Source organism: Siniperca chuatsi, linkage group LG4 (assembly GCF_020085105.1).
Source record: "Siniperca chuatsi isolate FFG_IHB_CAS linkage group LG4, ASM2008510v1, whole genome shotgun sequence".
Lineage (NCBI taxonomy): Eukaryota > Metazoa > Chordata > Actinopteri > Centrarchiformes > Sinipercidae > Siniperca > Siniperca chuatsi.
In genome coordinates, this window is record NC_058045.1 from 12,672,319 (window position 1) to 12,685,343 (window position 13,025).

Consider the following 13,025-nt stretch of genomic DNA (forward strand, 5'->3'; position numbering starts at 1 on the left):
AAAATTACGTTGTCTTACTGCATTGATCAGTTATGTCTCTTGAAAACGTGCTGGCAGCCAGGCAGGACTCAGCATTCAGTGAAGGTCTAAAATGTGACCTCAAGCTATAAGATATTCTGTTACTAGTTTCTCCAAATTTTGGTATATTTTTTATTTCATTTCAGATGTCAGATTTCTCTAAAGTCAAAGTTGGCTCTTCAATCGGAGAATCCAGAAATATTTTTATGCCGTTTATATTCCTTGTTAAAAAAAACCCAAAGAAAACATATGAAGATTGGTTTCACAGTTTGCTTTCATGTAAGTTTTGTTTCTTTGAAGCCACAGCGACTGGGGCACATCAATCTCCACAACAAATCATCGGCTGCCTTTTGATGATGCTGTTGTAGATGCTCAGCTGAGAAATGCTGGAAAAAATTACACAGACTGTGTCTTACGTTAAACGTAATTTACAAATTAAAATGTCCTAGCTATTTAGGTTGACTGCTGGTAACGTCATTGTTTGATCTGGATTTGTTTTAAGGCCATAAGTATTTTCTGAGGAACCTTAAGGAGTGCTCTTTATACGTTTTCAGGGATACTGTACACTCACCTCATTACTCCACAAAATGTCTTTGACTTAAAATATTCATCAGAGTCCAGTGGTTTAGTTACTATTTGACTAAAAGTTAAGAGTCACAATATTCATTTTTGAATGTGTTACAGTGCCAGATGCACTAAGACCGTCATTTCAGGAGCTGCCACGCTCAGTTTACTAAAATGGTGTCGTAAACAAACACATCCAGGAAGGTGTAGGTGTAAAAACAGCTTCCTGTTGTGACAAAGCATAGTTTCTGTTACAACATGCTGATGGCAGATTCAAACTCTGACGTGAAGAACATTAACCCACGGGCAGAGGCACAGGCTAATGAGAGCAGTATAGTGATGAGGACTGGTTTCTTGCCTTGGGGCCTGTTTGAAAGCAGGTTCTAAACAGTGTTGCTGACCGCAGCATTTATTTTTCCAATGAGTAAAGGAGGGCAATGTGCCATGTCGTGAGGCACTTCCCATCTCCAGGTGGTTTCACGAACAAGATATTAGGTAGTCCCTAAGTTCTGACTCAACAGATCAACCTGAGTCCGTGTTATTATGGGATGTGTGTAATAGGAATGTGCTGATGAAAAATCTTCAGGAACTGCACTTTAACTTGTTTTTGCACAGACAGATACACAAGTATAGCGTATTCACTGAATAGTCAAATGCTACATATCATAGCATTTGTAGCCTAAGCTAAGCTGCAACATCTGTCCCTATGTGCTTTTATAGAAACAAATACATATAGAGCAGGGCAATACAAAATACATGTGCAATGGTGCAAAACACATTAATTAATTAACAGAAAATACAATACAGGTTAAAGTGAGCTTTCAGTCAGAGAGCTTCTTCAAGCATCAATGCTTAAAGGAGGTCCGTGACTGAAAGGACAAATAATGAATATTGCACAGTTCAGAGTGAGCAAATTTCTTATTTCTTTCTGTCTTCTTTCTTTTCTATCATATACAGTGTACGGAATCTCTGCTCCAGCACTTCCAACAAGCCTTTATTTGGTGAGCAGTGAGCTTTATATATTGGACAAAAGTGTGTTTTAAAATTCCCCATGGATGCATGAAGCCATCGTACATTGTATTTTACATGCAGGTGTAGTATTGCAAGATTTAATTCAGTTATCAAAACTTACTGTAGCATCTTTTAAACATAAACAGAAAGAAACAGTGAGATTTGTCTATTTCCCAGTTTATTTTCAAAATCATTTTCAAAATGGTTGGTTATTGTGGGGACCTGTTAGAGGACCTGTGGGAACCATAAAGATGTCAGATAATTAAATGCAAAAACAATTCTGAATGTTTGTCAAGTGCAGTGGCAACCTCATGCTGACCCACAGCACAAGTTCAGTGTCAGGTCACTGTTTTCTGCAGCTGATCTGATACCGTCAGATGAGCATGGCCATAGATCTCTGTGAAACATAAATGAAGTATTATTAAGTAGTAGTATATATTGAAGTATTCAGGCTGATCTGGAGGCAGAAGTGCATCATATATGACACCAGCAAGCTTGTACAAGAAAAAGTGGCCCCTGGATGGATGTAATATATGTCTGAGATGTGGTGTGAGAGCCTATGAAGTGTGAAAGCTTTGAAGACCAGCAGCAAAATCCTCACTTTAGACTGACTGGAGAACAGTGAACCACACACAACTATATTTTACTGGTTCAGTTTTATGTTATTCACGCGGCTGATGTACAGATTTTTATGGGGCATCAAGTGTCACACTCCATTAAATGTATGATATGCCCACAATGCATTTTCATGACTCCAGGCAAGCACTTTATACTGTATATAAAATGCACTTAATGGTTTAAAGTGCTTACAAGTGCCCTTTGACAGCTTTTTACAAACACAAAATGGCAAAATGCCTGGTTACATTGTTTTTCATTTTGCTTATATGCATTTCACGTGTCATCAAAGCGCATCTTGTACACAGTGTGTTCAGTGACACAAAAATATCTTTTGTCACAAAAGTATCTTTTGTGACACAAAATGCTTGCCCAGTGTCAAAAAACATGTTTCATTTTAAGGGTTGTCAATTAAGATGCTAATTAATATTCTTATGCAATATTATAATTACATTCTAATTATTCCAAATGAATTTTCCTCATTCAGTGGCATGAAAAGTGGTAACACAGCCCATCTCCTGCTTGAATGCAGCCAAATTATTTTAATCTCATGACTGAAAGATGTGGTTTGCAAATGTCACATTTATATTTTTCTGTAGAAATCTTGTTCCCTCCCTGTAAGTGTCAGTGTCGTTATGGCAGCACATGGAGCGTCATGATTTCAGCTCCAGTAAAGCTAAAGGCAGCTCGTGCAGGTCTCAGCAGATTGCTGTTTATTCTGGGTCCTGTTGTGAAGCGACCCAGAGGGGTCAGAGACTGTGACAAGGACCTGCAGGGGCCAGACTGCCCAAGTCTTGCTTTGTTAACCTTGTGCCTTGTTACTGTCACATTCCTCGTACACATGAATAGAAACGAGGGGGAGCTGGCACCAGCTTACCTGCCATTTGCCCTCCCATGCTGCTGCTTTAATAGCCACAAAGATGGACATCTTCCTGACACCTAATGATAGAGGCTGAAGGGAGGAAAAGAAGAATGGACATTTTTGCAGCCTAATTTTGGGGGTCAGACCAAGTTTACTGGAGCAGGCCAGTGACAAATTAAAGGAATTTTTCAGGGGAAATGGTCTCTAGTTTCAGAGAGGAATTCACAGACCCTCATTAAAATAGAGGATGAAGTCTTAGCATGATTTAAGATCTAGTCAGTTCAGTGGGCATTTTTCAGTCCCTTAAACCTGCATTGTCACTATTTGCAAACTGTTATATACATCAGATACATTCAATCGCATTCTTATTACTAAACAAATACTCAGTTAACAATTATTTGCACCCAAGGGATTTTAAGAAACGTGTGATTGCTGTCAGAAGAGCATTTTTAATGTGATAAAAGCATGCAGTTCACTATTTTCTACATGGTCTCTGATCTTTGACTAAACATCCACAAATGCGAAAGCTGTATCAAATGTGAGCATGGCTGTTGTTTGTCAGTTTAGTTAGAGTTTAGAGTCAGGACAGACGCAGTCCTGTTCTCAGGCTGAGAGGAGGCAGGTACACTGAAAGTTTTCTGGTTGATTCACAAGCCTGCGCAGGATCATTTCCTCCCTGTGTCCATCAGAGAAAGATTCCACATACTCACACAAATGAGGTCCCATGGCATTACTTTGAGATATGGAGAAATGTAAAATTAATGTTTGAGAAATTTGTGGAATCAAGCAATTAGAAAGTTGTTTTTTAAAAACTACAACACCGTTCTTGGCTATTTGCAACAAGCCAAAAACATCTTTTGAGGCTGTGTGCTGTGTTAAAGCAGAAACCGATAGAAGCTGTAGAGTTGTGAGAGAAGGTTTTGGGATTATTACTGATATGAAACTGACGCATCACCTTGTGGGGATCAGTAAATAATCACATTATTGGAAAACAAACATTTTAGAATCAACACAAATGAAAATCATACATTTGTGCACATTTTATGCTTTATTTAAATCCTTATAAGCCATAAAACAAGGTTTAGACATTTCAGTACATGACCCATAATCAATGAATTAAACATGGGAGAGGCTCATAAATAAAGAAAACACTTTTTCAGTGTTTAGACTTGAATAAATACAAATATGTATGTTTTACTTTCAAGAATGAATTACAGGATTGAACAGGACACTTTTTCCAGCAATACAAAAGTTCCACTTGTGAATTAAAGAGCTTTAAGACGTTATCTTTGGTCATCATCATAAGTAAAGGTACATTTAAATTGTGCATAGAATTTCCTCCAATCTGAAGCCACAGCTGGTATATATAGCTTAAACATATTGCATACCTTGTTGCACACAATAGTATATTACTGCATAACAAGTATCTGCATAATGAATTAGACTAATTGCATCAGTCTTTTGTGGCTAGAAGTGCGGCTAACTTCAAAACCTGTCACCAAAAAACATCTGTAACCTCTGTGACATTGTTTTGTCTCCATGTTTTCTGAAGCTTAATGCCTTTTTTCATCTCTGTCTTTCCACACTTTTTTAGTGAAAAGCAGCTCCCATCTCTGCGGTGTCTCCACCTCAGGAAGCGTTATTGTTACCTTTGGCACAGTAACATGTGACACATCTGTTAATATTTCACTCACAGACTGTGATATCCATCCAGTCAAATACACATAATGTGTAACCTCTCTTATGCAGATATCATAGAAAACTCCTCTTCTGTCACAGTCTTTACTAAAATGAGTCTGTCCGTCTCCTGGTGAACACTGCAGACATGCTTTTCACTATGCCCTTGAACCCCAGAGGCCTCTTAATGGTCAGCTTGGCGTCCTTCATCCTGTCCACCAGCCCATGAAACACCATGAGCACGCTGTGGTAGTTCTCGGCCGCCGACACCTCGTAGAAGTAGCAGTCTGTTTTGAGAGCTAGCAACCAGCCCTCCTCACTCAGCACTGTCCGCCTGTGGTGCAGGTCCCTCTTGTTGCCCACAATAACTATGGGCGCTTTGTCTGCGTTCAGGTAGTCTTTAGTGGACTTGATCGTCTGAATGAGCCTGCTGACGGTGTTGAAACTGGCCCTGTCACAGATGCTGTAGACGAGAACGTAGCCGTCTGCCCACTGGACCTTCTTTTCAACGAGTGACGGCTCCACAGACAAATCCTGTGAAATCACACATTTAGTCCAAAGACACCTGTGGTTTTTTTGAGTTATATTTTATATTTCTGCATCACTACATGTGAGACAGTAATATTGTACTTTGTTCTGCCCTACATATCTTTAACAGCTATAATCATTAGTTACTTTGCAGATTTTACACATAAAACATATGATTATCTTCTAATATATGATACATTATTATAGATCAAACTACCCCAAAGTTGTTAAAATTAGCTCCACCCTGTCTAAATGCTGACATTAAGGTATCAGTAATGATAAAACAAAATTATAATATACATAATAATATAACAGTATGAAAGGGACTTTTAGGCTATTCATTTGAAACTTAAAGCACATTTTGCTGAACTTTTCCTTTAAGTAAAATTTTGAATGAAGAACATTTACTTGTAATGTAGTATTTTTACAAAGAAGTATTTTCTACTTTTACTTGAGTTGAGGATTTGAGGAGTACTTCCTCTACCACTGGTACCAGAATCATTGATAGCAACTGTCAGGTAGTTATTTACATGTCTCCTTACCTCAGAATAAGGTGAATCCCAAATATTGAGAGAGATTTCCCTCCCATCTACCATAAAACTGTGACTGTAGATGGATTCTGCAAGAGAACAAGTTAAGTTAATGGAAATGTAGATGAAGTTAAAAGGCTGCATTGCATCGGTGTCAGTAAAGTCGGACGGGACACTTACCAATATCTCCATACTCGCCGATGAATCTCCGAGTCAACAGGCGCACGGTCAGTGCTGAAAAACAACAATCTTTAACGCACCGTGTGCAACAGAAACATATATATATATATATAACTATTTCTCCATTACAGACATGTTTTTACCTGATTTCCCGACGCTTTCTGTCCCCATGACAACAATGTTGGCATCCATTTTCAGTGAAACAGCTGTGTCGATCCGCTGAGCTCCATGTGAGGCGGAGGAGGCTGCTGCTGTGCCGCTGCTGCCGGCTCAGAGCAGTTATTATAGGACAGACAGGTGGGCGGGGTAAACAAATCACCCATAACAACAACAACAGCAACAGCGATAATTCAGTGATGTCTCCCTCACGTGGTCTACCTCACGCGTCTCTCTGAAGAAGGAACCCGCTTCAGTAGCTTTAGTAGCCTATTATAATGATATCCCGGTGTTGTTATAAATGCCGAAAGGATCTTTTTTCTCACGTTTTCTTATAGGCGTATTTTTTGTCATGACATTTTAAGGAAATCAGCGGCGGAATGTAACTAAGTAGCCTATACTAACTCAATTTACTCAAGTACAAATTTGAGGCGCTTGTAGGCCTACTTTACTCGAGTATTTCCTTTTCATGACACATTTATCACAGCTGTAGTTTCTTTGCAAATAAATTATTTTACACAAGTAAATCTGATAATCTTATAAAATATGAGTCATGGTCATATAGCCTATTAAACTACCCAACGGTATAAAAAATAGTTGAAAATGCTGTTTACACATTAGTGCATCAGTAATAATAATCTAATGATATTATATATCATAACACTCACGGGGTTCATTTTTCTACATTGAGTACTTTTTTTATTCTTAATACATTTTGCGGGTGAACCTTTACTTAAGTAACACTTTTTATGCAGGACTTTTACATGTAATGGAGTATTTTACACTATGGTAGGCCTGTTGCAACTTTTACTTAAGTAAAGAACCTGAATACTTCCTCCACCACTGGATAAAATACATTAATAATTAATACAAGTTGCTCTAAAGTTAAAAGTCAAAGATTATCTGTTATGAGGCTGTAAAATGTAGTCTGAAGGTGAAATAAAGTAATTTTTGACTATATTAATTACGGGTCTAGTCACATATATAATCATTTCGTTTGTGTTATAGATGAAAAAAGGCATTTTGTGTTTCTCAACTTATAACAATTAAAATATGGGCCTGTTTTAAAGCTGTATTTACTTACTGTTGTAAATAAACCTTTAAAAGATATTAATAACTATAGTCTAGGTGGTAATCTGTGTGTTAATCAATTTGGGAGTAGCTGGTTTTGAAGTTAAGGTTTCACTTTTTTGTTTTACCTGGTTTGTATTTTGTCTGCTGTATTAACGTCAGTCAAGGCTCTTTCTGTTTGCTGCTGCAATATTAACATCAACCAGAAGGGGGAACTAGATTCCAATAAATGTCTCCCATAAACAGATGACTTTATTTGCTTCCTGGAGCCAGAAAAGGCAGTGGAGGCAGGCTGGACACTGATTGGCTGAACAGAAACAAACCTCCAGATAATTGGCTGTTTGTAGCATTAGGCTGTAACAACTGCTTCCCCGCGCGCGCGTGTGTGTGCATTCATGTTCTTATATCCCAATGGGGACCTGAATGCACACTAACCCTGCTTTTTGAGGGTTAAGACTTGGTTTTAGGGTACAGGTTACAGTTGGGTTAAGGTTAGGGTTGGCGTAAAGGTTAAGGTTAGGCATTTAGTTGTGATGGTTAAGGTTAGGGTAAGGGGCTAGGGAAAGCATTATGTCAATGACTGTCCCCCATGGGGATAGTGAAACAAACCTGTGTGTGTGTGTGTGTGTGTGTGTGTGTGTGTGTTCTTTAACCTGAATGCACACTAACCGCTGGGGACTTGTGTCACTGTGGGGACAAAAATTGAGGTCCCAATAGGTAGAGACTGCTTTTTTGTGTGTGTGTTTGTGTGTGTGTGTGTGTGTGTGTGTGTGTGTGTGTGTGTGTGTGTGTGTGTGTGTGTGTGTGTGTGTGTGTGATTTGTCTTTATCTTTTCCAGCTTTACTTTCTCCTCTGGTGGCTACAATTCCTTATTTTAATCAGATTTACTCACAGTAACTTGGTTTCTTGTCTTGTGTGCATGTAAAAGGCAAATACTACTATCAAGTCAGGTATAATTTTATGAAACACCTTTATTAAAACATGTACACGATGTTTTTCTGCATTTACCTCTGATTTCTTCCACACTTTACGGTTTTGTTGTAGTAAGACGAGCTCCTCAGTGACAGTACTGCTGCTGTAAGCTGCAGCAGTAAAACCAGTTCACAGAAACCCTTCATATTATTTCTGATATCATTTCCTGTCTCTTATCTCATGTAAATAAGATTATTCTGCGGCTGGAAGCTCCAAGAAGATGGGTATTCAAATATTTGGCTTCAGGCATAAATTTTGCAGATGTGGAATTTTAGGAAATACTTGAGTTTTAGCCTCACACTGCGAACATTGCAATGTTTAGTGTGTCAGAAGATAAATGTGTTCATTACATATTTAGCATGTAAATTAGAACTGTTTGAGCATGTATTTGTAGTAATCAACCTTATCCTTGTTTATTGATGCATCAACTGAATGTACTTATGATATGGAATAATACCCAATATAATGGAAAGGGTACTTCACATGGTTTTTAAATGTCTGTATTCATCATTATGAGGGGTGTTAGCACGTGTGGCGCTGACTCACTATAACTAAGAGATAACTAAGGCCATAATGTATCATGAAATATATGCAGATGTAGATTATAAACAAATGCATCATAGTTAATATCATGTACGTGGAATTTAAAAAACATGACGTACATAACCCCAAAATGAAAAACGCAATAATGTGATGAGAGTTTGAATGTTCATCAAGTCACAACACTTTTTAATGATTTGAATAAACCACTCGTCACATTTCCCAAGCTGTCAGCATTAATGACCTTTATCACCACGACACGTCTGTGTGAAATTCATCACAGATATCAGAGGCACATTACGTTTCCTGGCCGGTGAAGGTGCCACATTCATGAAAATTCATATTGTACAGCTGCAGAGATATTATGGTGGTGAGAAATGTTTTTGGTCCCAAGGCATACAATTGAGAAGGAAACAAACCCAAAACAAAATTAATATGCGACCAAAACAGGGAAATTATTATTATATTTAGGTTCTCTTACAGTACTCCCAAAATGGTGTGGTTTTTGGAAATGTATTTTATTAGAGAAAATACTTGTCTCATAAGAGTCTGTTAAATCCTCTGTGTCCCAGTAAAACCTGATTTGTCTTAATAGATGCTTAACAACGCAACAGAGTTTTAGCTTTAGAGAATTACATTATTTACTTAATGTAATATACTTTTAAAGCTCTATTGTTTTGTCACTGCTTGTGTCTCTTCCCCTCAGTCAAGAAAATTATGTTAAGTGACAAACTGCCAAGATATTTCATTTCATCGCTGGTAAGTAAGTAACAGAACTAATGCAAATGTGCCTCAGTGCTGATGGTGTATGAAGGCGCTCACACGTATCTGTTACAGTACGTGGTGTGTAAGTGATAGATAAGCAGACTGAACCTTAACTCCACCAAACTGTCAAACTGGAGGTTCTGACCGTTTCTTGCATTATGTGATGTATAAATGAACATGCAGGCAATGATGCAGCATCAAAGACTATTTTAAAAGTGATGGATTTAATGAAGCAAAACATCTTTATCTTGTTCCATAATTCATTTACATCCCTCAGTGTTTTAATGCCCAACAGGGCTTTGAAAAGAGAGGAATTTTGTGGTGTAATAATTTCAAAAGAACCAGGTATTACTGTAGGTATTTAGGTTAATACCAAACATATTTATTAGTACATTAAAATTCATATTTCTAATAATAATTTAAAGGAAGAAAAACACCAATCTCTGCAACATTCAGAGGTAATTATATACTCTCTACAAGGTCTTTTCATCCAAAGCTGTTTCACATGAAGCTGCTTCGGCTGTGTGTGCTTATGCAAATAAATCTTCTTACGGATTTAACTTACACTCACTTTATGTGTGTGAGAATTCCACTTTTCCCTATTTCAGGGCTGTGATAAGGAAATAAACTGAAAACCATCCTCTCGATAAAAGACGTCAGATGGCAGGCCTTATTTAAATTTACACTTGACTTGCAATTCCATTTGAAATGTGGCACAGAGAAGGATAAAACTGAACTGAAGTCAGGTAGTAGTACGATGCTCAGCTTGTCAGACATTAAATTTACATTCATGTTCAGCTCATTTTAAAAACATAAGTGTGCTATAGGATCCAGAAGAAGACATTCAGATTCCACATAGTCTAGAGAGCCTTAGTTTGTGAGATGGTTCATAACCATAAAATATTTTCCACCTCTCTGAGAAGATGAAGAACACTGACTGCAGTCATACCCTGATGCTCAGGGTTTCTCACCTGTATTGGTTTAGTTGGAATATGGCTGTATGTATTTACTCTCTGCAACGGTCATGCATCTGTGCCTTTTTTTGTCGTCACAAAAAAAAAATTCTGCCTACAGGCAAAATGTAGAGCTAGTCTGTTCAACTTTCTTTTTTTTCATTAACGTGTTATTTGACTTTTTTTGGCTGCAGAAAAAGCTGTTATCACAACATTGACTCACTTTATAAAGTTGTCAAATATGTCTGCAAACAGTTGCCTATTTACACATCCAGCAGAGAGCAACATTAGCATTCATTTGGAGTCGTGTTTCTATCACCTGGCTGAATGTAAGACTCTTTAGCTGCTAAATGCTCCACTATGTTTTCCAGCTGGTCGCTAACTGTGTCTGTCTGTCCTTTCGTGCTGAGCAGGAAGTGTATGGTGGGTTTCTCAGAGCTTTATCACTGGAAACAGCTGCCTGCAAAGAAATAAAGTTTAGGGCCATAAAACAAAAAGCTGAAAGTCCTTAAAATGCTTTGTAGAGATGAGGGGTGATGAGTATGGAGTCGGATGGTAATTCTCTGTGGGTTCATCACTACAAGTGATCACTACTATGTTCATCACTACAAGTGATGAACACATTACACATAGTCAATGACTCCACTGATAATAAAACAAGACTAAGAGTCTACAGCCATGCTAGCAGCTTTGTGAGGCTGCACTGAGGCGCAGTGGTGCTTTGTGCTAAATGCTAACGTCAGCATGCTAACATGCTTTAGGTTTTGCAGGTATAATGTTCACTATGTTCACCATCTTAGTTAAGCATGTTAGCATGCTAACATTTGTTAATTAGCACAAAACACAAAGCACAACTGAGGCTGATAGGAATTTCATTATAGTTTTGCAGGTATTTGGTAAAAAGTTATAATTATTCTATCTTTTGTGTTACAATGACAGTCTGCACCGAATTCAGTCCATCCAGTAGTTGTCGAGACATTTAATTCAAAAGCACAAATGTCAACCTCATGGTGGCGCTAGAGAAAAAGTCAGAGGATCTCTTATGTGAGTAGGATTGATCTTCTGGGAAGCATGAATGTCTGTACAAAATTTCAGTGCAATCTATCTGATAGTTGTTAAGATATTTAGTCTGGACCAAAGTGGTGACCAACAGACAGACATTGCCATCCCTAGAGCCACACTCTTTTTAAAAAAAAGCTGCTCTAATCAGTGTTTTAGCATGGCTAGCTTTAAAAATGTGCACTATCACTAATAACAGTAATGTTTAGACTGAAAGTGCATTTTTAGTCTGCATTTTGTAAAACAATGAGATCACTAAAGAAAAATCTGCAGACAAAGACAGATTGAGATTCCAGTCCAAAGCAAAATGATAATTTCTTCAGAACTAATCAGTTGCTTGCAGCTGATAAAACTGAAGGGATCCATCATCAGCGGCCACTTATGTACACTGATGCTCTCATTAGACAGCTGTGATACAGGACTAGAGAAGAGGGAAGAGCAGGCCATTAGCATGTCATTTCCCAGACAGGAAGGAAGCTTTTAGACTCGCACTGTCAGAATTACAGGATGAGGAAAAAAGACCAGGGCACACCACCTTTTATATACAGACACTGAAATAATTCCTCCTCTATCCCTTCCAGCATTGGCAGAGGAAGAGGCCTCTACAAGCAAAATGTTGAGTAGTTATTAAACAACTGCAATCCTTTACAATTTTAGCTTGTATCTGATTGAAAATATAACAAGTTTGAGTTGTTGTCACATATCATACGAAAAATGTGATTTAATGGCACATATACAGTACTGACTCCACTTTGCCAACCTCCTCAATGAAAAAACATACTTTTCCAGTCCCACTGCGGCCGAGTTTGTCAGGCGACCATATGTTTACATGTTGCTTTTAGTTTGGTTTCATTTGACTTCAAGAATGGTTGTGTGCTTACTGGGAAAAGTGCTGCCTGAATATTTCATGGTATAAATACAGTATGGTGAGTGGTTTGTAATGGTCCCTGAAGGCTCTTCAGAATTTCACATAATGTCCTCTCCATCTCTTCCATGTTTCCTCTCAGTTTGTGCCCCAGGGCAGGAGAGCCACTGAATGTTTTCCACACCTAAACCTTTTTTTAGAAATAATTATAATAGAAGTAGTAGAAATAGTTTTGGTTAAACAGCCTGCATCTTTACTATTTTGATTCACTTTCACTGCTCTCATCGACATCATTTCCAGCAGCAGTTGTTTTCAGCAGAAAAGCTCTGATAAGCCCACTGAACTCCACCTGCCCAGCACCAAACAGCACACAGACACAGTTGGCAACTAGCTGGTGAACATAGTGAAGCATTTTGCAGATAAAGAGCCAGATATTTCCCTCAGGAGTTGGTGGAGACCAAAACAAAGCTAAAAGAAGAGTGAGTATTGGACTTACATTTGTCAAGTGACCAGAAACATGACTCCAAATGAATGCTTATTCATGTAAATAAACACTTTACTAACAAGTTCGCCACAACGACTTTATAATGTGATAATATGGTTTGGCTAAAAAATAACTTTTGGTTCACTCTCACCGCTCTCATTGCGTTGTTTTCGGC

General features: G+C 38.1%; 1 protein-coding gene across 1 annotated transcript; it reads right to left on the minus strand.

Annotated features, from left to right (window-relative positions):
* Positions 1 to 4,099: 4,099 nt before the first annotated feature.
* Positions 4,100 to 6,366, minus strand: si:dkeyp-59c12.1 (Ras-related and estrogen-regulated growth inhibitor-like protein). The gene is made up of 4 exons (XM_044192126.1): positions 6,129 to 6,366; positions 5,986 to 6,039; positions 5,818 to 5,894; positions 4,100 to 5,281 (listed from the first exon to the last, which is right to left on the minus strand). The coding sequence occupies exons 1-4, from the start codon at positions 6,175 to 6,177 to the stop codon at positions 4,856 to 4,858; spliced, it is 606 nt and encodes a 201-aa protein (XP_044048061.1). The 5' UTR covers positions 6,178 to 6,366; the 3' UTR covers positions 4,100 to 4,855.
* Positions 6,367 to 13,025: the final 6,659 nt, after the last annotated feature.